The sequence below is a fragment of the Drosophila teissieri genome, chromosome 3L (assembly GCF_016746235.2).
Source record: "Drosophila teissieri strain GT53w chromosome 3L, Prin_Dtei_1.1, whole genome shotgun sequence".
NCBI lineage: Eukaryota > Metazoa > Arthropoda > Insecta > Diptera > Drosophilidae > Drosophila > Drosophila teissieri.
The window spans coordinates 18,604,995-18,628,163 of record NC_053031.1 but is presented as its reverse complement, the minus strand read 5'-3'; the positions used below and the strand labels follow the sequence as shown (position 1 = coordinate 18,628,163).

The 23,169-nt window shown below is 46.3% G+C and overlaps 8 protein-coding genes across 9 annotated transcripts; 2 read left to right on the top strand and 6 right to left on the bottom strand.

Moving 5' to 3' along the window:
- Positions 1-84: 84 nt before the first annotated feature.
- Positions 85-4,612, bottom strand: LOC122616078 (palmitoyltransferase Hip14). Its single transcript, XM_043791361.1, has 4 exons — positions 3,507-4,612; positions 2,539-3,213; positions 2,167-2,446; positions 85-2,112 (listed from the first exon to the last, which is right to left on the bottom strand). The coding sequence occupies exons 1-4, from the start codon at positions 4,068-4,070 to the stop codon at positions 1,718-1,720; spliced, it is 1,914 nt and encodes a 637-aa protein (XP_043647296.1). The 5' UTR covers positions 4,071-4,612; the 3' UTR covers positions 85-1,717.
- A 253-nt stretch (positions 4,613-4,865) lies between these two features.
- Positions 4,866-8,434, top strand: LOC122617382 (DNA polymerase delta catalytic subunit). Its single transcript, XM_043793225.1, has 2 exons — positions 4,866-5,014; positions 5,068-8,434. Exons 1-2 carry the CDS (start codon positions 4,959-4,961, stop codon positions 8,288-8,290), a joined length of 3,279 nt encoding a protein of 1,092 aa, XP_043649160.1. The 5' UTR covers positions 4,866-4,958; the 3' UTR covers positions 8,291-8,434.
- Positions 8,303-9,759, bottom strand: LOC122617387 (ADP-ribosylation factor-like protein 1). The gene is made up of 3 exons (XM_043793231.1): positions 9,601-9,759; positions 9,290-9,506; positions 8,303-8,812 (listed from the first exon to the last, which is right to left on the bottom strand). The coding sequence occupies exons 1-3, from the start codon at positions 9,602-9,604 to the stop codon at positions 8,491-8,493; spliced, it is 543 nt and encodes a 180-aa protein (XP_043649166.1). The 5' UTR covers positions 9,605-9,759; the 3' UTR covers positions 8,303-8,490.
- Positions 9,760-9,977: 218 nt separating this feature from the next.
- On the top strand, positions 9,978-23,112 carry LOC122617380 (ATP-dependent helicase brm). 2 transcript variants are annotated; one of them, XM_043793224.1, is made up of 7 exons: positions 9,978-10,073; positions 10,309-10,612; positions 10,681-10,757; positions 18,034-19,308; positions 19,373-21,035; positions 21,104-21,895; positions 21,956-23,112. In XM_043793224.1, exons 2-7 carry the CDS (start codon positions 10,372-10,374, stop codon positions 22,810-22,812), a joined length of 4,905 nt encoding a protein of 1,634 aa, XP_043649159.1. In that variant the 5' UTR covers positions 9,978-10,073; positions 10,309-10,371; the 3' UTR covers positions 22,813-23,112. The 2 variants fall into 2 exon arrangements, with proteins under 2 accessions (XP_043649159.1, XP_043649158.1); XM_043793223.1 differs by having other exon boundaries at positions 10,669-10,757.
- Positions 10,850-12,770, bottom strand: LOC122617383 (inositol monophosphatase 3). Its single transcript, XM_043793226.1, has 2 exons — positions 12,063-12,770; positions 10,850-11,759 (listed from the first exon to the last, which is right to left on the bottom strand). The coding sequence occupies exons 1-2, from the start codon at positions 12,644-12,646 to the stop codon at positions 11,477-11,479; spliced, it is 867 nt and encodes a 288-aa protein (XP_043649161.1). The 5' UTR covers positions 12,647-12,770; the 3' UTR covers positions 10,850-11,476.
- LOC122617386 (inositol monophosphatase 2) lies at positions 13,134-14,692 on the bottom strand. The gene is made up of 3 exons (XM_043793230.1): positions 14,081-14,692; positions 13,614-13,717; positions 13,134-13,554 (listed from the first exon to the last, which is right to left on the bottom strand). The coding sequence occupies exons 1-3, from the start codon at positions 14,558-14,560 to the stop codon at positions 13,284-13,286; spliced, it is 855 nt and encodes a 284-aa protein (XP_043649165.1). The 5' UTR covers positions 14,561-14,692; the 3' UTR covers positions 13,134-13,283.
- On the bottom strand, positions 14,668-16,079 carry LOC122617384 (inositol monophosphatase 2). Its single transcript, XM_043793227.1, has 2 exons — positions 15,545-16,079; positions 14,668-15,145 (listed from the first exon to the last, which is right to left on the bottom strand). Exons 1-2 carry the CDS (start codon positions 16,022-16,024, stop codon positions 14,771-14,773), a joined length of 855 nt encoding a protein of 284 aa, XP_043649162.1. The 5' UTR covers positions 16,025-16,079; the 3' UTR covers positions 14,668-14,770.
- On the bottom strand, positions 16,639-17,742 carry LOC122617385 (inositol monophosphatase 1). The gene is made up of 2 exons (XM_043793229.1): positions 17,033-17,742; positions 16,639-16,972 (listed from the first exon to the last, which is right to left on the bottom strand). Exons 1-2 carry the CDS (start codon positions 17,614-17,616, stop codon positions 16,702-16,704), a joined length of 855 nt encoding a protein of 284 aa, XP_043649164.1. The 5' UTR covers positions 17,617-17,742; the 3' UTR covers positions 16,639-16,701.
- Positions 23,113-23,169: the final 57 nt, after the last annotated feature.

The window sequence follows — 23,169 nt, the reverse complement described above, 5'->3', positions numbered from 1 at the left end:
AACAAATTAAAACCCAATCCGAAACGCCTTTCATTTTCATTTGTTAGGCCTATCAAAACACAATTATAAATGCGAACTCTGCCCTTTTTGAATACGGAATAAAGGTCTATTTATTATTTAAATTTGTTTTTAACGCACATTGTTACACATACACATACACCTCATCGAGCTCACAAGTTTCATCGTTCTACACACTATTTAATACATTCATTAATATATCTTTAGTTAAATATATTTGTCTTGAACTTAGTCGCTAAACTAAAGATGTAGGCAATGGGGTTGATTTGCTTTATTAAATAGGCCAAAACACTTAGTTTTTACGTTAATATGCGCAATGCTTTGTAGGGGCTTGCTTGATGTTAGATCTTGTTCGGTTTATATAGTCTTTTGAAAGCTTTCATCTTCTAGCAGTGTGAGCGAAAGGAATATACAAAATGGATTTGAAACATATAACTTCATAGCAAATCCTTCATCTCCACTTCCGTTTGTATAATCTCAAATACAAAATACGTCGAAAAAGTTGTGTTTTTATCAATATATCGTACAGTACATAGTTGAAAAGGTTTGCTTAGCGATTGTTTTGTATTAAAATGGTTTGTAGACTTCGTTTGAATTAATATTTAAATGCATTTAAGTAACGTGTTACAATTACAACATATTTTATTCATTGCTATGCGGTTTATTCTCAGGTTGCTGAAATTCCTTTTACATTATAATTAGATCATTTCATAGCTATATGGGTTTATATAAATATGCAATTTATTTATCGAATTTGTGGCTGTAGTTGCACTTTAACATTTTACTTAAATAATTTTCTGACTAGACTAGTGCATAATTAGAATTGGATCGCATTTAGAATTAATTCATTATTGATTTAAGTATGCTAGTGCTTGGGATCAGTTGATTAAATTGCTGTCTTCGCTGCGTTTGCCACATTAATTAGTGATATTTGAAAAGTCTTTGCGTGTCGTTCTCGAAGCGAAGTTATCGATCCATAGAGAGCTGTCAGCTATGAAGACTGCGTATTCCTGAATTTTCGGTATAACTATACACTTCTCTAATAGATTATGCTCCAATGAGCAGCCCGCCTAGGACAAACTTCGCTCAGATTCCACCTCCGTGCAATCCCTTAAAACTTTGACAGTTTACTTTTGGTGTTACTTTTTGTTGTGTGCGCTTTACAATTTGTTAATATCTCAGTAAGTGAATTAGAATCTTGAATATTACACGCTCAAACAAACTCTGGTTTGATTATGGTTGCATTGTTAAATTTGTTCGGTGTTCATTTGCTTACGTTTGCATTTAGGTTTTTTGGTATACAAATACTTTGAAGGACAAAATGGTTTTGTGTACTTTCGGCTTATGATCGAAGAGTAAGAAATACGCAGAAATATACAGAGTAATTACAGTAATACATTCATAATATGTACGTTAGTGAAGGGTAGCCACGGCGGGCCTGGACCCCAACTCGTCCATCCGATATCGGTCAGCGATGACGCTTCTGTCTTGGTTGTTTTGAATACTTTTTTGCGAATCGCAGTTTATATATTTTTGCAGCAGATCAGTGGGGACCAATTAAAATGGTGGCGAAAATGAAACGAATTGGATTTTTGGAAAAGAGAAAAAGCTGTAGCGGACTTTCTAAAGCGGTTGGTTTTGGTTGTTAAACATGCGCAATAGGCATTTGAAGCGTCTTCGCATCCCGATAGGACTTATCCTACACATACTGGTGGTCGCCAGCCATCCCATCTGGGCAGTCCACGCTCAGCAACGGCTCCTTTTCGATGGTCTGATGCGTTTGCGCATCGTAGTCGTAGTAGTTCATCCAGTCCACCCGCTTGGGCTGTACCAATCCAAAGCAGCTGCACTCGAGAAAGTCCACGAGGTTCTGAATGGGCCCACGTGTGAACGGACTGTGGCCGCCCTTAGCCTGGAAGTGGCGGTACCGTCCCCGGTTCATGCGCTCATTGGTGGTCATGCCCAAGCAAATTACCTGATATGTCTGGCAGATCGTCAACAGGATCACCCAGGACATGTGCAGCATGGCGTTACCCATTACCCAGCCCACCCAGGCATCGCAGTTGCCAATGGCTCGCATGGCACCAAGAAAGTCTGTTGGCAAACGCAATTTAAGAAATATTCTGAAGGCTCAACGGTTAAACTTACCATCGAATCGAACATTACACTGATTCACGTAGTACTTGGAGCCTCCGTACAGCATCCAGGCGCACATAATCAGCAGCATCCAGAGGAATCCCATAAAGTAACTGTGGTTCTTCAACCCGATGCAGTTGCCCACCCAGGGGCAATGGTGATCAAACCTCGCTACACAGCGATCACACACGGAGCAGTGCTTCGAGCGGATGGGCCGGCGCACTAAGCAGCCAGAGCAGAAGGAGGCGGGCTCAAAGCCGATTCCACCCCGCTCCGACAGCTCAATGATGGTCTATAAGGTTATGAATAAGGAATATAGCGGATTAGTTGGAGCTAGCTAGTATGGGCATATTAAAAATTAAATTAATAAAAACAGACTCCTACCTTAAATCGCTGCTCTCTGGTAGGTCGAATAATACCAGGATCTCCCTTCCACGACTTGAGGAAGCACACCCACAACAAGAGCGAGGAGATCAGGAAGCAAACGGTGGCCGTAAGTGAGACGGCATCGTCGATGTACATCAGCCAGGTGACATAGAACCATGCCTTGGTGGCCAGGTAAACACTCAGCGGCAGCAGGGCCATCAGGTGCTCATCGAACAATGCCTTGCCGATCGTGTGGAATATGGCATACAAGCAGCCAAGCAGGAAAAACTTAATAATGTACAGCGTGTTTACGGTGAATACGATGCCAGCCAGATAGAAAGCGGTAAAGGGGCAGGCCACCATGGACCACCACCTCAGGCGTTTGTCATGCCGCAGCTTGGAGAGCAGCGACCGCCTTTGCTGCGAGGTGAGTGCCGCCTCTTTCACGCGGTCCATCACCTTCGCCCCTATCCAAATGGCTCCTGTCTGGGATTCCAGCATGGATAGCGGCGTTTCGCCCCGCAGATTGGGCACATCCAGCGAGGCCTTCGACTTGAGCACGAGAGTGGAAATGGCCGTGGCATTGCGGGCCAGGATAGCCCAATGCAGCGCCGTGTTGCCATGTGTATAATCAACCATGGCGGGATTCGCTCCGAGGGTCAGCAGCAAGCGCACAGGATCCAGTGCGCAAACCTTAAACAAAAAGAGTTCATTAGTAGTGACACAACTTTTGAACTGTCCTTTTATAAGGGTTCTCAAGTTAAACTATGTATATTTGTTCTTTTTTTAGAAATTCACTTATTCCCAAAAGATTGATTATATTTTTTTGTGGAAGTAGTTAGGGCATGACTTCCTGATAATTTTGTGAGTGAATCATTAATCATTAAAATATTTTATTTTCTTCGGATTCCTACCATACCATACATACATACATATGTATATAATGCTGGCGATGGCCAAGTAGGTTGTATCAAAACCAAGCTTACCTTCCAAGCTGCCCACATCAGCGCCGTCATTCCGCCTCGATCCTGAAGATCTGGGTCCACGCCTTTGGCTATGAAGTAGGCCACTAGAGCGGTGTGCGCGAACTGGGCGGCGATGTGTATGCAGGAGCAGCCCTCCGCATCCCTGATTCTCGGATCTGCACCGGCGGCCATAAGCAGAACGACGGCACCAAGATGTCCCTGTCGCGTAGCCCAGTGCAGGGGCGTGGCATTAAGTTCGCCTCCCACAGCATCCACGGTGGCGCCCTTCTCGAGGAAGTACCGGATGATGTCTCTTCGATTGTTGATGGCCGCCCAATGAAGCAGGGTGACCGTTTCGCTGTCCGGCTGATTAACATCCCAGCCTGACTCGACCAGCTCCCGGACCCGGGCAATGGCCCCATACTGGGTGGCCTTAACGATATCGAAGCCACTGTAATCAGGCTCCACAGGCGCGGTGGGGGGTTGTTGGGCGATCAGCGCCGACTGTCGCTCGTTGTCCGGCTGCTGACCAGCTCCCGGGACACAGGAGCCCGTGGTGGCTGCCTGGCAGGCACTCTGGTACATCGCTGGCTTCTCGCGGTTGCCGTTCCCTTGGGGTCGTCCAAACGTGATTCACACTGCGCTGAGGTGCTCGTCGTAACATCAACCGTCCATCCCCCTCCTTCCAGCGGGCGAGCGAGTGAGAGGGGTGAGTGGATAGAGAGAGAGGGAGAGAGCAGGAGAGACACCCCCACCAGGAACAGTTTCGAGGAATTCACAGGTTTGTCATTTTCACCGGAGTGTCCCACGACAGCTGTTTTCTCCTCCGTGCTGTGGCACTCTCTTCTCGGGAGGATCTCCTGGTGACGACAGGGCTATCGCGGTTATCAGTTTAATGCGTTTTACCTGCCAATTTTGGAGGAATACAAGTAATTTTGGTGGTACAATGCAAGCTGATAGCACTGAATGTGTGGCGCGACTTCCAACACTATCGCAGGGAATTTCGCAACTTGTGTGGTATTTTTAAGAAGAGATGTGGTATTTTTAAGCGAAGCCGCTGTGTCATTTTAACAATTAAATTTAGATAATAAAGTTATATTTTTCATTTATTATAGTTGTTACCCGCTGATTTTCGAATTGATCTCTTATATTTGTCAATTTATTTTTTATATATATATAAAGACGTCAAATTTTTTAAGAATAATTTAACAATAATGTTTGGAATTTACACAATAACCTTAGCTTCAGGAAATCTGAAACATTTGACTTTAACTACTTTTATGGTATTACTAAGATTTTAATTTTTCTTCTTTATGTTGGTTGTTCTTAAAATATTTTCAGAACTAGAAAAGTTTTACATTACAGTTTTCTACAGCTGCGGTCACACTGACCTGTCCACCTGCGAAAGCGCGCCTTATTTTTTGGCATCGCATCTTATGGTTTTGCAAATAAAAATTCCCCGAGGAACCCATAATGGACGGCAAACGCAAGTTTAATGGAACCTCCAATGGGCATGCCAAGAAGCCCAGGTGCGTAACTTTTGGAAGGGCGTAATACAAGTCGATACAAATTTCCCCCGCAGGAATCCCGATGAAGATGAGGAAATGGGATTTGAGGCGGAACTGGCCGCCTTCGAGAATTCCGAGGATATGGACCAGACTCTGCTAATGGGTGATGGACCGGAGAACCAAACGACCAGCGAGCGTTGGTCCCGTCCACCGCCCCCAGAACTGGAACCCTCCAAGCACAACTTGGAATTTCAGCAGCTGGACGTGGAAAACTACTTGGGACAGCCGTTGCCGGGAATGCCAGGGGCCCAAATAGGACCCGTGCCTGTGGTCCGAATGTTTGGTGTCACCATGGAGGGTAACTCTGTGTGCTGCCATGTGCATGGCTTTTGTCCGTACTTCTACATAGAGGCGCCCAGGCAATTTGAGGAGCACCACTGTGAGAAACTACAAAAAGCTTTGGATCAGAAGGTTATTGCTGATATTCGCAACAACAAAGATAATGTCCAAGAAGCTGTGCTCATGGTGGAACTGGTGGAGAAGCTAAACATCCATGGATACAATGGAGACAAGAAGCAGAGGTACATAAAAATCTCGGTTACGCTGCCCAGATTTGTGGCTGCGGCTTCACGACTTCTCAAAAAGGAAGTAATAATGTCGGAGATTGACTTCCAGGATTGTCGCGCCTTTGAGAATAACATAGACATTGACATTCGTTTCATGGTGGACACAGATGTGGTGGGCTGCAATTGGATTGAGCTTCCCATGGGTCACTGGCGAATAAGGAACAGTCACAGCAAACCATTACCTGAATCCCGCTGCCAGATTGAAGTAGACGTTGCTTTCGACAGATTTATATCCCACGAGCCCGAGGGTGAATGGTCAAAGGTGGCTCCCTTCCGCATCCTCTCCTTTGATATTGAATGCGCTGGCCGCAAGGGAATCTTTCCGGAGGCCAAAATGGATCCAGTCATTCAAATAGCCAATATGGTGATTAGGCAGGGCGAGCGAGAGCCCTTCATCAGGAATGTGTTTACCCTAAATGAGTGCGCTCCGATCATAGGCAGCCAGGTGTTGTGCCACGACAAGGAGACCCAGATGCTGGACAAGTGGTCTGCCTTTGTCCGGGAAGTTGACCCAGACATTTTGACCGGATATAATATCAACAACTTTGACTTCCCCTATTTGATTAATAGGGCAGCTCACTTAAAGGTTAAAAACTTCGAGTATTTGGGAAGGATTAAGAACATTCGTTCAGTGATCAAGGAACAGATGTTGCAGTCAAAGCAGATGGGTCGCAGGGAAAACCAGTATGTTAATTTTGAGGGTAGGGTTCCCTTCGATCTTCTGTTTGTCCTGCTCCGCGACTACAAACTTCGCTCGTATACTCTCAACGCTGTGAGCTATCACTTCCTGCAGGAGCAAAAGGAGGATGTGCATCATAGCATCATCACAGATCTTCAGAATGGAGACGAGCAGACCCGTCGTCGGCTGGCCATGTACTGTCTAAAGGATGCCTACTTACCGCTAAGATTGCTAGAGAAGCTAATGGCCATTGTTAACTACATGGAGATGGCAAGGGTAACGGGTGTGCCGCTGGAGTCCTTGCTTACCCGCGGACAACAGATCAAGGTTTTAAGTCAATTGCTGCGCAAGGCCAAAACCAAGGGATTCATCATGCCCTCATACACCTCCCAAGGATCGGATGAACAGTATGAAGGAGCTACTGTGATTGAACCAAAAAGGGGTTACTATGCAGACCCCATTTCAACGCTGGATTTCGCCTCCCTATATCCAAGTATCATGATGGCGCATAACTTGTGCTACACCACCTTGGTTTTGGGTGGAACTCGTGAGAAGCTGCGGGAGCAGGAGAACCTACAGGACGATCAAGTGGAACGTACTCCTGCCAACAATTACTTTGTGAAGTCTGAGGTGCGCCGTGGTCTGCTTCCGGAAATTCTAGAATCCCTTTTGGCAGCCAGAAAGCGTGCCAAAAATGACCTAAAAGTCGAAACAGATCCGTTTAAAAGAAAGGTCCTGGATGGCAGACAGCTGGCGCTAAAGATTTCGGCTAATTCTGTGTACGGATTCACTGGCGCACAGGTGGGAAAGTTGCCATGCTTAGAGATCTCGGGCAGCGTCACCGCCTACGGACGTACCATGATTGAGATGACCAAAAACGAAGTGGAATCCCACTACACCCAGGCCAATGGTTACGAGAACAATGCAGTGGTCATATACGGCGACACAGATTCTGTGATGGTTAATTTCGGAGTAAAAACTCTGGAGCGCAGCATGGAGCTGGGACGCGAGGCTGCGGAACTAGTCAGCTCAAAGTTCGTGCATCCTATCAAATTGGAATTCGAGAAAGTGTACTATCCTTACCTCCTAATTAACAAAAAACGTTATGCGGGATTGTATTTCACGCGTCCAGATGCCTACGATAAAATGGATTGCAAGGGCATTGAAACCGTGAGGAGAGATAACTCTCCTCTGGTGGCCAACCTGATGAACTCCTGCCTGCAAAAACTACTCATCGAGAGGGATCCCGATGGTGCAGTGGCCTATGTAAAACAAGTAATAGCCGATCTTCTTTGCAACCGCATCGATATCTCCCACCTGGTCATAACCAAAGAGTTGGCCAAAACGGACTACGCCGCCAAACAGGCGCACGTTGAGCTGGCCGCCAAGATGAAGAAAAGAGATCCTGGTACGGCGCCCAAACTTGGAGATCGAGTTCCCTATGTGATCTGTGCGGCAGCTAAAAACACACCTGCTTACCAAAAGGCAGAGGATCCGCTGTATGTGCTAGAAAACAGCGTGCCCATCGATGCCACCTACTACCTGGAACAGCAGCTATCCAAACCGCTGCTAAGGATCTTTGAACCTATTTTGGGGGACAATGCCGAGTCCATTTTGTTAAAGGGAGAACACACGCGCACACGAACTGTGGTAACATCCAAAGTGGGCGGACTAGCTGGTTTTATGACCAAGAAAACAGCATGTTTGGGCTGCAAGTCGCTGATGCCCAAGGGGTACGAACAGGCCTGTCTGTGTCCGCACTGCGAGCCGCGAATGAGTGAGCTCTATCAGAAGGAGGTGGGTGCGAAGAGGGAACTGGAGGAGACCTTCTCCCGCCTGTGGACCGAGTGCCAGCGATGCCAGGAATCCTTGCACGAGGAGGTGATCTGCTCCAACAGAGATTGTCCCATATTCTACATGCGACAGAAGGTTCGCATGGACCTAGACAATCAGGAGAAGCGGGTGATGCGATTCGGCCTGGCCGAGTGGTAACCAATGCATGAATTTACTGAATTGTTTAATCCTATAATTTAATAATTATATTACTAGAAGTTATTACAAAGTTTCTTTCGGTTCGTGGATTTTTTGCGCAATATGCAATTTGAAAAAAGCTGTAGACGTTTCCTAGCTGGCGATGCTTTGGACACACATTTTTACACAGGGGACTGGGGGTCTGAGGACTGGCTAAGTATCTACTTGCGACTCTGCAGGGTGTTGGACAGCCAGTCCATGGCCTGGTCGAGTCCCTCGCCCTTGGTGGCCGACGTTTTAAATATCTGAAATGTGCGGTTCTTAAGGTTCTCCAGCCCTAACGCGTGGTGGACTTCCGCGACGGTCATGCATCCGTCCATGTCCTGCTTGTTCGCCAGGACCACCAGTATCGCGCCGGCCAGCTCCTCCTCGCGCAGCATGTACAGCAGCTCGTCCTTGGAGATGCCAATGCGGTCCCGGTCCGCCGAGTCCACCACGTAGATGATGGCGTCTGTGTTGCTGTAGTAGCAACGCCAATAAGGTCTGGAAAGGAAATAGCACAAATTTAGATTAAGATTACAATTTGATTCTTAGGGACAAAATGTTATCGTTCACATCATGGTTTTGTATTAACAGAAGGTTATTACTGATGTTTTTAAATATTATCGTGACGTAGTACAATTTCAGATAAACAAGACGATAGGGAAATGACGTGTAAACAATGTAGAAAACTTCCGGACGTTGAAACATGAAATAAAAATAACCCTAATGCTGAAGTGACCAAATATTTTAATGGTGTAATGCGATTAGATCTCAATATAAATAACAAGAAGTACAAAGTACATTTTAGGAACCAGACAATATTTTGAAATCTGAAAAAATGTCGTCAAGATCGGATTGTTTTTTAAATTATACTTTAAAAAAGTACCCTGAAATTTTCTCGGAACACCTGAAGGCCGTAATTCCCGTAACACTTGGGTGATGTTGGGTAAGAGTATGGGTCTCGTGTAACCCACTCACCTAATACTTGTCTGGCCACCCAAATCCCAGACCTGGAACTTGAGGTTCTTATAGGTGACCTGCTCCACGTTGAAGCCGATGGTGGGTATCGTGGTAACCACCTCGCCCACCTGCAGTCTGTAGAGGATCGTGGTCTTGCCGGCGCCGTCCAGACCCAGGATCAAGATGCGCATCTCCCGGGAGCCGAGCAGTCCGCGAAAGTAGCTGAGCACCCCACCTGGAGGGAAAACGTACGATTTTTATGACTAGACTTCGTCACCGGGTGTCGCTGGAATGGGAGGTTCCGTTCCCATGTTCAGTGGTGTACAAACCCATGATTACGGCTGAACTTTGTATAGAGCTGGCGCTGCCTCTAAATGCTTAAGTGTAAACCTAGTTAATTGTATTTGGTGCTACAATTAATACAAAATCGAAAAAGTCTTGTTTTCACTTTTTTTGGGCTGGAGAATGGTTTCGGTTTTGCCATTCGCAGGTCACGGGAACATGACGTGTCACAGCGTGCGTTCAGCAGTCAAATATTTTTGTAAAAAATAACTTTTAAAATACGTTTAATAATTTAAATCAAATTAAAATAAATAAAATTTAGAGGAATAACATTTATCTCTTAGAGATATATTATAAAAATATTTACTGTTACTTGTGCTGAACGCGCCCACCTTTATTGCCGGTTCACAGAGTTGCCACCCTTGCGTGACTTTTGTTATAGAGACGGCCGCCATTAGAGTTTTGCTGTCGCGTCGCGTTGTGAAAAGAGAAGAAAACCTTCTAAAAACAGTGCTAATAGGTAATACTTTCGGTACCAAATGGAGGCATCCGATTGAGTTTTCCGTGTGCGAGAAGCGTGATATTGAATTCATCCGATTTAGCGTGTCTTTGGTCGTTAATTTTGTGTTTGCACCGGTCTGCGCAAAAAAATGTGCCAAAAAAAGCCACTAAAACGGTAGCTTCGATTACATATCGTGGCTATAGTTTCTATAATGTTGGTAAATACAGTGCATTGACGTGTGTTCCATCTGCAGATACGGCTGCACCAGTTGCTTGGATATCGCCCTTTGGATAAATCTAGGAAAAGGAGCTGCAATATGGCCTCGCCCTCTCCGGCGAACAGTCCCATGCCACCGCCACAGGCGCCCAGTCCGATGGCCCCGCCCTCGCAGAGCCCCGCTCCCTCGCCGCACAGCCCCTATCCTCACCAGCAGCCGGGTCCACTGCAAGGACCTCCGCCGCCCGGGCATCCCGGTGCCTATGGACATCCCATGCAGCACGGACCACCCGGCCAGGGTCCCCCCGGCCATCATATGCCACCGCACCACCAGGGGATGAGTATGTTCTTGAACAACCCACCACCAATCGCACCAGTCGCACGTAATTATCCGTAGTTTTCTCAAAAGGTCCGCACATGGGAATGCAGATGCCGCCGACGGGTCCGAATATGTCCCCCTACCAAACCCACGGAATGCCACCCAATGTAAGTGACCCCGTATAAATCTTTTTTAGACATCTCAGTTCCATCTAACAGTTTATTGCAACAGATCATTCTTCAAATCTATGTCATCTGAAACAATAGCTCAGTACAAGCATTGATCATTCTTAGATATTTTGTTTTTATCATCAGTTATTAGGAAGCGAGAGATTTTCAATTATGTTTTTGGGAATTTTAGAAACACATATGCGTATCTAGAGATTTATCTTTAAAAATAGAAAGGAATCATATTATATCCTATAAAATTAGCATATTATACAAAATTGGAAGATTAATGATTTCTTAACAAACCTTTTTTGACTTTAGGTAATGCATGGGATTAATATTAACTTTTATGGAAAATATCGCTTTGCTACCTTTCTTCAGAGGGATATTTGACTCTGGATATAAGTATGACCAAATGGGATATTTTGGAAACTTGTTAAAAGAGTATAGAAATACAAAGTTTTCCATTTAGGTAACCTTTCTTGATTTATTTGACAGCTTACTGCTTAAAATTATGGTATTATCATAAGGAGTGGAGTTTCAAAGTCTCAAGTGAGAGTGCCTTGCTTTCCCGCCTTTTTAAAGTGTATCGGGGAACAGCTGCCGGCGATCAAAGCTGGAATATATCTAAAAGCTCCGCAGTTGAAGAGCTTCGAGCGCCAATTGACAGTGAGCTGACCCCAAGCTTTTTAATTAAGATCGTGCCTGCCTTGCTTAAATTACTTCTGCACCGGCTTCCCTCCTACGGACTCCTCCTGGTCTCCCTTGCGTAGAAGGTCTTCGATTTCCTTGCGCAACTTCTCCGTGCCGGCGCAGATTAGATCCGGCTTCATAATGTCAAATGGTCCGCCAGAGGGGTGTGTTACCACGCCTCCCGCCTCCTTAACCAGCAGGGAACCGGCGGCACAGTCCCAGGGATACATGTCCTCAATGTAGAAGGCATCCAGATTGCCAGCGGCCACCATGCACAGCTCATCCACCACACAAGAGTAGGCCACAAGTCTGGGGATGTATGGGATATTTTGTAAAGGGTGCTAGGCTACACTTGCTTATACATAATTAATATAATGTTTGTGGAACAAAAGGCGATTGAAGCTTTTTATTTAACATCGACTGGTTAATTGTTTAGTACTCAGATGTTATTGTTTTGCTTTTTACACAGACAAGTGATTTTTGAGAGACGGGTTTAAATTTGATTTCGATAAGCTTTTTTGATTGTTCTTAAGTGCTTGTTAAGCACTGACTACTATATACACAGTAATTAGGTGTGATACTGCTTCGCAAATGTATAAATGATTTACTCACCGTCTGGCATTTAATCCCATATGGTAGATCCTTTTGATGTGCTTGTTGGCCACCGAATGGACATGCAGCAGGGACACTTCGTAGGCCACATTGGCATCCTTAACGCTCTCGCAGTTGCTTACATGGATGGGTTTGCCATTGCAAAAGGCGCCTTGACCCAGTTTCGTTGTGAAGAGCTTTTTCTGAACAGGATTGTTGATCACCCCCACCACGATTTGTTTGTTGATCGCCAAACCGATTGAGACGCAAACGTGTGGAATCTGTTTGATAAAGTTAGAAGTACCATCGATGGGATCTATGATCCAGGTTGGAGCATCCGTCAGCTCCCCGGACACGTTGTTGTTCTTGGCCGTCGCCTCCTCACCGATGAACTTGTGTTCCGGGTACCTGGCCAAAATCTTCTCCATTAAAAAGTCCTCGATCTTGTTGTCGTAGTCGGTAACCACGTCGTAGAAATCGCCTTTGATGGAGACGTTTTTACTGGCCATCTCGTAGCCCTCCACGAGGATCTCGCCGGCTTCGATGGCCAGGGGGTGGATAAAGTTATACAACTCCTCGATATCCGCTTGTCTTACTTCTGCCATATTGCTTCAATGCGTATTTCTTGGGCGAAAAACGATCCGTCGCTGCTCAGCTCGCGGGGCCAACTAATCGGAGATATTGCACCCCACTGGAAGTAGCTCCACGCTCCGGCTGATTTTGCCTAGCTGGCGCTGGAGCAGTGCTTTCGGTTCGGTTAAATTCACTCGTTCTATGATTGTTTGCCTGCCTCGCGTTTTATGATCGCTGCGACATCGCCCCATAGGGTGTACTAAAAATTGGCATCTCACCTGGCTGCGTGCCTCTGTTTTATCTCAATTGGTTTGATGTACACAAATAGACATACTCTTTTTATCTCCACAAGCAGACAGTCAAATAGTTGTAAAACCCGTTTTTATCAGCATTTTCCCCGCTCTCAGACTTTATTATTGGATGATTTACACTTTCGAGCTGCAAGTCATTATAGTCAGAGAGGCCTTGCAGATATTATGTTAAAAATGATCAGGTCTCTTTTATAAAGATCAATCATTTGTCTTATTATCTTTGAACTTTGCCTTTATGTCTAAGTGGGATTAGGAAATATATCTAACAATATTTGAATCGTTTCATATTTCCATAACTTCCAACCTATTGAATATGTTGTTTAGCCTTCATAAATATCTCTAATGCTTTATACAATTTTTATTTAAAAGTATAGCCAGTAATTTGGTCAGCTGCTTCTATTAATTCGATTACATCTTTGGCCAATTCTTCAGAGCTGGTGCACACACAATCGGGTTTCATCACATCGAATCTCTCTCCGCTGGTGTTGTAAACACTGCCGCCGGCTTCCCTGAGGATTACCGCACCGCCAGCCAGGTCCCAGGGCTTAAGATTCTCCACATGATAGGCGTCACATCTGCCGGCGGCTATGTAGCAGAGCGTGAGAGCTGCACTTCCAAAGCTGCGAGTGCTGATAGTGGAATGCGGTGTAGATGATGGGAATAGATCAAAGTTCTTTGGGTCACTTACCCTGTGGCATTCGAGGCCAGCTTGTAGAGACGCTTCACGTTCTTGTCCCGCCCCTTGGGCACCACGATTAGGGAGATCTCATAGCCCACCACTGCTTGGTTCACCTGCAATTGTTTCCGAAAATGCTTAGTTCACTTTTATGTATTGCAAGAATTGGCTTGCGAACTTTGTAGCAGATAGACTGGCGGGAAAAGATATTATTATTTTATTTGGATGTGGGTTTTTAAGCTTATTTGAAGGAAACAAAAGTTGTAATTAAGATCAGTTTAGGGTCAGGTGCACTTGTTATTTTACTACCTTGTTATATAATATAGTTATATATAGTTATATTGTCAAGTAATAATTTTTATAGATTACTTAAAACCATTAGGGGGTATTCACACATCCAGCTTTTTTGGTATTTCCACAGTGTGTCCGTTCCCAATCTATAAGATAATGCATGATTTCATCACTTTCGCGAAACCTACCTTTTTAGCGTTAGAAACCTCAATGGGTTGCCCATTTAAAAAAGCTCCGTGACCTTGCCAAGCTGAATACAACTCATTTGCAGGTGGATTATAAACAATCCCCAGCACCAGCTTTTTGTTTATGGTCAAACCCACGGAAATACAGCAATGGGGAATCTTTTGCACGTAGTTGTTGGTGCCATCAATGGGATCTATGATCCACGTGGGGGCATCCGTCAACTCGACCTGGGTCTTGGCGTTTGCCATAGCTTCTTCCCCTATTATTTTGGATTCCGGGAAGGCCTTTAGAATACCATCTGTAAGAGTGGCTTCTATTTTCTTGTCGTACACGGTGACCAAGTCATAGAATGCTGTCTTGACTTCGTATTCGGTTTTCGGTTTCTGGAAACCCGCCAAGAAAAGCGGACCGCACTTTCTGACCAGTTCCAGGGATACCTGGTAGTATTCTTCAAGTTTTTCCTCGCTGACCCGGTAACTCATGGCTCCAGTAGTGACTGATCAGAGTATAAACTAATAGTTTTTCAGAAACAGCTGGCATTTGGCAAAGCTTTTTTCGCAAGCTTTACTAGATAGAGATCCTGAAGTTCTTAGATTATATACATAGTTTGTTTTATTGTACTGGAATATAAGCGAGTAATTACAAATGATAATCGTGGATACTGTTTTTGCATACTGAGCCATTAACTGTATTTACTTGAATGTGTACTCCGTAATCTGACTGGCCTCTTCGATAAGGCTAATCACATTCTTGGCCAACTCCGGCGTGGAGGCGCACACGCAATCCGGTTTCATCACGTCGAATTTTGATCCGCTGGTGTGGCATACAGTGCCCCCGGCTTCGGTCAGAATGATGGCTCCGGCAGCTATGTCCCAGGGTTTCAGGTCCTCCACATGATAGGCATCGCACTGACCCGTAGCCACGTAGCACAGGGTTAGGGCGGCACTTCCAAAACACCGGGTTCCAGTGGCATTCGAGGCCATCTTGTACAGTCGCTTCACATTCTTGTCCCTCACTCCGGCGGCGTGGATCAGCGAGATTTCGTAGGCGATCACTGCTTGCTTGATCTGGAAGAGGGTACATTAATTGAGAGGGAATATATGTATGTGCGTAATTATGCAGAGCTATTTTTGTTTGGCGAAATACCAACGAGTGATATTGCCACCGGTCCACTGAAAGAAATGTTCAGCAGATCTAATTGATCTAATTTGTAGCAATTTTGTTATAAAATATTTGAGCTTTTAAAAAAAGGCAGTTATAGAAAATTAGCATTTTTTTTTAGTATTGTACAATGCACATTTAGCAAATTGCTCAAAAATTTTTATCGAAATGCATATTTAATTTTTTTCTGTGCACCAATAAACCTGATTGCAGGAATAATGTCATGCACGGTTATTTGTTAAATTTCGTTTATCTTGCTTGTCGCTATATATTGTTGCTCCCAGGTTATATAAGCATTCTCTTACCGTCGTCACTTTGGATGTGTGGATGGGTTCGCCATTCAGATAGGCTCCATGTCCCTTGTAGGCGGAGAACAGTTCATTCGCCGGCGGATTGTAGATGATGCCCACCACAAGCTCCTTGTTGATGGCCAAGCCCACGGAAATGCAGCAGTGTGGAATGCGGTGGATGAAGTTGGTTGTGCCGTCGATGGGATCTATGATCCAAGTGGGCGCATCGGTCAGCTCCGCCTGGCGCTGTGAAGCTGCCGACTCCTCCTCGCCAATAATCAGGGATTCGGGAAAGGCGGCCACCAATCCCTCGGTCAAAATATCCTCGATTTGCTTGTCGTACACGGTGACCAGGTCATAGAAGTCCGCCTTGACCTTGTAGTCCGTCTTGGCCTTCTGGTAGCCCTCCTGCATCAGAGGCCCGCACTTGAGGACCAGTTTCAGGGCCACATCGTAGTACTCCTTGAGCTTGGACTCGCTGACCGCGGAACTCATCGCTATTTCTGTTGATTTCCGACTGAGCAGCAGAACTATATAGACGCAACTCAGCTGTGGAATAGTTGCGACGAAAGTGAAAAGCTTTCTGGCGAAGCTTTCTTTGATGCAATAGAACTTTGGACATATGGGAGAGCGCGATAGAGTTGCTTTCTAACTGCTGTTTCGGGTATATTGGTGTTTTATTACTACACTGGTCAACCCAAAAATGGCAAAAAGAAATCAATATTATTATTAATCGTAAAAAAAATAAACTTGCTGCTCTGGAAATTCTTGCCAATATTTAAGGCAGTCATTTTATCTATAGAATACATGTTTTTGATTACAATAATCATTTACAATGTGATAAGAAAGATGCAAGTAATTAAGAATTTTCCGATATACGAATTAAATATTCCAGAACTGAAATAGTGTTACTTCTACTACTATTAATCATATCTACGAAACAGTTTCCTGAGACGTTGGGTATTTCAAAGATAAAAAGGCGTGTTTGCTTGATGAGGGGTGTAGTGTCCCACTTTGGGTTATTAAAGACTGTCTTGTGGATGAACTGAGCTGATAGCAGTTTATTTGTAGAGCAAAAACAAAGGAGCCAGCGTTTAAATAAGATTCTGTTTTATGTTGATCATTAGACTTTTATTTGTTGACAAAACCGCTTTGGCTATGGCGAACAAATCTTACTCTGCACCCACTTGCTTCTCCTGATCAGCCTTCCGAATGAGATGCTCTATCTCAGCTCTCAATGTCTCTGTTCCGGCGCAAATTAGGTCTGGCTTCATGATATCGAAGGGACCACCATAGGTATGGGTCACAACTCCACCGGCCTCCCGGATAAGCAAATAGCCAGCTGCACAGTCCCAGGGATACATGTCTTCAATGTGAAAGGCATCCAAGTTGCCAGCGGCCACCATGCATAGGGAATCCACGACAGCTGAATAGGCAAGGAGTCTGAAAAGGATTCCAAACTTATATGAGGTGGAGTTTGGCATATGGAACAACCGCGCTCACCTTCTAGCATTAGATCCCACATGGTAGATTCTTTTGATGTGCTTGTTCCGGATCTTTGGAGCGTGCAGCAAGCAAACCTCGTATGCCACATTGGCATCGTTCAGATGCTTACAGCTGCTCACATGAATGGGTTCCCCATTGCAAAAGGCACCTTGGCCCAATTTTGCGGTGTATAGCTTATTTTGTGCGGGATTGTTAACTACGCCTAGCACGATCTGTTTCTTAATGGACAATCCGATTGAAACCGATACATGTGGAATTTGTTTGATGAAGTTTGAGGTCCCATCGATGGGATCTATGATCCAAGTAGGGGCATCCGTCAGCTCTTTGGTCACATTGTTATTCTTGTGGGTGTCCTCCTCTCCAATGAATTTATGATCCGGGTAGCGCGCCAGTATCTTCTCCATGAGAAACTCCTCTATCTGGTTATCATAGGCAGTGACTACATTGTAGAATTCGCCGTCCTTGAGGGCCACCGCCTTGCCAGCATTTTGATAGCCCTCTAGCAGGATTTCTCCAGCTCTCACTGCGAGCGGGTGTATAAAGTCGTACAGCTCCTCGACTTGGGACTTACTGGCTGCCATCTCAGTTGCTTCTCCAATCTACTTATCTATGTACCTATCTGTGTATCTGACAATATGTTTCTGCGATATATTGCACCTGTTCCGACTTCGTGTCGAGTGAATAAAGCACTGAGCAGAGTCGGTAGAACGAGTTTTCGCAGTTCAGTAACTTGGTTATGTGTCTGGCATTCGCTAACTGAGAATCTGGGCGAGTGAGAGCTTTTATTTTTAATTTATTTGCACTTAAAGTCAGCTTTTTGTGCAAAATGGATTTTGTAGTACGTATATCATAACATTTTCGAAATACTTATCCTGGATTATCAATTTCTAAATTGCTTCTGTGTTAAGCTAGTTTGGAAAGCGCGTTAAACTTATTAGCATTACGTTGACTATGTGATTGATGAAATCGTTGTTAAGCTAAATTCTCGTCTCTTTCAGGCTCCCACACAACCCTGCATAGTGTCACCTGGTGGCCCACCTGGGGGTCCGCCACCTCCGGAGCGCTCGAGCCAGGAGAATCTGCACGCGCTTCAACGCGCCATCGATTCTATGGAGGAAAAGGGCTTGCAGGAAGATCCTCGCTACTCCCAGCTCCTGGCAATGCGGGCCACCTCAAAGCACCAGCACCTTAACGGCAATCAGGTGAACTTGTTGCGCACACAGATCACCGCCTATCGGTTGCTGGCGCGGAACAAGCCCATATCCATGCAGATGCAACAGGCGCTTCAGGCGGCACAGCAACAGCCTCCGCCAGGACCACCAATTGGACCACCTGGAGCACCAGGTGGACCGCCGCCAGGGAGCCAACATGCAGGGCAACCACCCGTGCAGCCGCAGCAGCAGCAACAACCTCCCCCTTCAGCAGGAACTCCGCCTCAGTGCTCCACGCCGCCCGCAAGCAGTCCTTATGGTCCGCCAGTTCCTGGCCAGAAAATGCAGGTAGCGCCACCACCGCCACACATGCAACAGGGACAGCCATTGCCACCACAACCGCCACAAGTGGGTGGACCCCCGCCTATCCAACAGCAACAGCCACCTCAGCAGCAGCAACAACAGCCGCAACCTCCGCCACCGGAGCAACATCAGCACCAGTTGCCAAACGGAGGCAAACCCCTGAGTATGGGGCCATCCGGAGGGCAACCACTAATACCTTCATCGCCCATGCAGCCACAAGTCAGAGGGGCTCTGCCAGGAATGCCGCCAGGTACTCAAGTTCCTCAACCAGGAGGAGTTCCTCCGCGACAGGTTCCACCTGCGGGCATGCCGATGCCCAAACCCAATCGCATTACAACGGTGGCCAAGCCCGTGGGCCTGGATCCCATTACATTGCTGCAGGAAAGAGAGAATAGAATAGCAGCCAGGATATCACTGCGTATGCAGGAGTTGCAGCGTCTGCCGGCTACCATGTCCGAGGATCTTCGGCTGCAAGCGGCTATTGAGTTAAGGGCCCTAAGGGTCTTGAACTTCCAGCGACAACTGCGTATGGAGTTTGTTCAGTGCACGAGACGAGATACCACTTTGGAAACAGCGTTAAATATTAAGCTCTACAAGAGGACCAAGCGGCAGGGTCTGCGGGAGGCACGTGCCACTGAAAAACTCGAAAAGCAACAGAAGCTAGAGGCTGAACGGAAACGCCGCCAAAAGCATCTGGAGTTCTTGGCTGCTGTGCTTCAGCACGGCAAGGATCTAAGGGAATTCCACAGGAATAATAAGGTGAGTCGTGCCGAACTGAGAACATTAGTAAGATCTTAAACTAATATATACTTTAATTCACCAGGCCCAACTTGCAAGGATGAACAAGGCCGTGATGAACCATCACGCAAATGCGGAGCGTGAGCAAAAGAAGGAACAAGAGCGCATCGAGAAGGAACGTATGCGACGTCTGATGGCCGAGGATGAGGAGGGTTACCGCAAGCTGATTGATCAAAAGAAGGACAAGAGATTGGCTTTCCTACTGTCGCAGACAGATGAGTATATTAGCAACCTAACTCAGATGGTGAAACAGCACAAGGACGACCAGATGAAGAAAAAGGAGGAGGAGGGCAAGCGGCTGATACAGTTCAAAAAGGAACTGCTAATGAGCGGAGAGTACATTGGCATTGATGAAGGCAGCATTGTTGCTGATATGCGGGTCCATGTGGTGGAACAGTGCACTGGCAAGAAACTCACCGGCGATGATGCCCCCATGCTGAAGCACTTGCACCGCTGGCTGAACATGCATCCTGGCTGGGATTGGATTGACGACGAGGAGGACAGCTGTGGGAGCAACGAGGATCATAAACCCAAGGTGGAGGAGCAACCAACGGCTACAGAAGACGTCACTGACAAAGCGCAGACGACGGGCAACGAGGAGGACCCCAAGGATCTAATTACCAAGGCCAAGGTGGAGGACGATGAGTACAGGACGGAGGAACAGACGTACTACAGCATCGCTCATACCATTCATGAAAAGGTTGTGGAACAGGCCAGCATCATGGTAAATGGTACGCTCAAGGAATACCAGATCAAAGGCTTGGAGTGGTTGGTTTCGCTCTACAACAACAATTTGAACGGAATTCTGGCCGACGAAATGGGTTTGGGTAAAACCATTCAGACCATTTCGCTGGTAACGTACCTTATGGATCGGAAGAAGGTTATGGGTCCCTACTTGATTATTGTACCACTTTCGACCCTGCCCAATTGGGTACTGGAATTCGAGAAGTGGGCGCCAGCCGTGGGTGTAGTCAGTTACAAGGGCAGCCCGCAAGGAAGACGATTGCTGCAAAATCAAATGCGAGCCACTAAGTTTAATGTGCTGTTAACCACCTATGAGTACGTCATCAAGGACAAGGCAGTGCTGGCCAAGATCCAGTGGAAGTACATGATTATCGACGAGGGTCACCGCATGAAAAACCATCACTGCAAACTCACCCAGGTGCTAAACACCCACTACATTGCTCCCTATCGGTTACTTCTCACGGGTACACCTCTGCAAAACAAGCTTCCCGAGTTGTGGGCGCTACTTAATTTCCTGCTGCCCTCGATCTTTAAGTCCTGTTCCACATTTGAGCAGTGGTTTAATGCTCCATTTGCAACCACTGGCGAGAAGGTTGAGCTTAACGAAGAGGAGACAATCCTCATTATTCGTCGTCTGCACAAGGTTCTTCGTCCCTTCCTGTTGCGTCGTCTCAAAAAGGAGGTAGAGCACCAGCTGCCCGACAAGGTGGAGTACATCATCAAGTGCGACATGTCCGCCCTGCAGCGTGTTCTCTACAAGCACATGCAGAGTAAGGGTGTTTTACTCACTGATGGATCCGAGAAGGGCAAGCACGGCAAGGGAGGCGCTAAGGCGCTAATGAACACGATCGTTCAGCTGCGCAAGCTGTGTAACCATCCGTTCATGTTCCAGCACATAGAAGAGAAATACTGCGACCACACTGGCGGCCATGGAGTTGTGTCCGGTTAGTTCCCCTTATTCATCTTTTTGTTTATTTAAATATTTATTGTATTCTTTATATTCGTCTTAAAGGACCGGATCTGTATCGCGTCTCCGGCAAATTCGAGCTGCTTGATCGCATCCTGCCCAAGCTAAAGGCCACCAATCATCGCGTCCTTCTCTTCTGTCAGATGACTCAGTGCATGACCATTATCGAAGATTACCTGGGATGGCGCCAATTCGGCTATCTTCGACTTGACGGCACCACAAAGGCCGAGGATCGTGGCGAACTACTGCGAAAATTCAACGCCAAGGGCTCGGACGTGTTTGTCTTTTTGCTTTCCACCCGAGCCGGTGGTTTGGGTCTTAATCTGCAAACTGCCGATACTGTAGTAATCTTCGACTCCGATTGGAATCCCCACCAGGATCTGCAAGCGCAGGATCGTGCCCATCGTATTGGTCAACGTAATGAGGTGCGCGTTCTGCGACTAATGACAGTCAACTCCGTGGAAGAGCGCATCTTGGCTGCAGCCAGGTACAAGCTTAACATGGACGAGAAGGTCATCCAGGCTGGTATGTTCGATCAGAAGTCAACGGGTAGCGAGCGGCAGCAGTTCCTACAGACGATTCTGCACCAGGATGACAACGAAGAGGAGGAAGAAAATGAAGTGCCCGATGATGAAATGATCAACATGATGATAGCCCGCAGCGAGGAGGAGATCGAAATCTTTAAGCGCATGGATGCGGAGCGCAAAAAGGAGGATGAGGAAATCCATCCGGGTAGGGAACGTCTAATCGACGAGTCCGAGCTACCCGACTGGTTGACAAAGGACGATGACGAGGTAGAGCGTTTCCACTATCAGTACGACGAGGACACCATTCTGGGTGAGTTACACTGCTCCCTGTTATTTAATGATTTTTCTGACAATAACTTTCCCGCTTTAGGTCGAGGCTCCCGGCAGCGAAAGGAAGTAGACTACACTGATAGTTTGACTGAAAAGGAGTGGCTGAAAGCCATCGACGATGGCGCTGAGTTTGACGAGGAAGAGGAGGAAGACGATTCAAAGCGCAAGCGACGAAAGCGTAAGAATCGGAAGGAAGAGTCCGACGATGATTCGTTGATTTTAAAACGGCGACGACGCCAAAATCTGGACAAGCGGTCAAAGAAGCAGATGCACAAGATTATGAGTGCAGTTATCAAGCACAACCAAGATGGACGCACTCTGTCCGAACCATTCATGAAGCTGCCTTCGCGGCAGCGGTTGCCTGACTATTACGAGATCATTAAGCGGCCAGTTGACATTAAGAAAATCTTGCAGCGTATTGAGGACTGCAAGTATGCCGATCTCAACGAGCTGGAGAAAGACTTTATGCAGCTGTGCCAGAATGCACAGATCTACAACGAAGAGGCCTCCCTGATCTACCTGGATTCGATTGCCCTGCAAAAGGTATTCGTTGGGGCCAGGCAGAGGATAACAGCTGCAGCAGATGCAGCCGCTGTGGCGGCAGGAGATAACACTGGTGAGGCGCATGGAAATGGAGGCTCGGATAATTCGGACAACGACGACGACGATGGCGGCGATGACGGCTCCGACGACGAGGAGATTGCAACCACTTCAGCGGCGGCTGTCAAAATGAAGCTCAAGCTGAACAAATCTCTGGCTAGTGCCCCGGCTACGCCCACGCAATCATCGTCGAATGTCAGCAGCGGAGCGGCTACCACATCCAAGAAGCAGACGCGTCGCAAGCGTTCCCAAAAGAAGTACACTATTTCAGACGATGACGACGATGACATGGACTAGCTACCGTTGGGAGTGATCTTCAAACGCGGTTCGTCGGATGTCGAAGGCATGGGCAATTGATTATTAATTAGTTTAAGTCTAACCACTTTCAAGGACGATGCTTACCAAAACCCTAACTTAAGGGTTTTCTTAACCATCTTGCCTCCCTATCATGCTATTACTTTTATCTATACATCTCTCCTAGTTGTAAGTTCCCGATTAAGTTTCCTATTCAATTATTTTCGCACACAAAATTTATTTCTCCCAATTCTATTGATTGTATAATTATGTGCTATAAAATAAATGCATACCTAACATAAAGTAGTTTAAATCTGTGCACGGCTGGTTTGTCCAGCAACCAGTAGAATTTTAAAAACT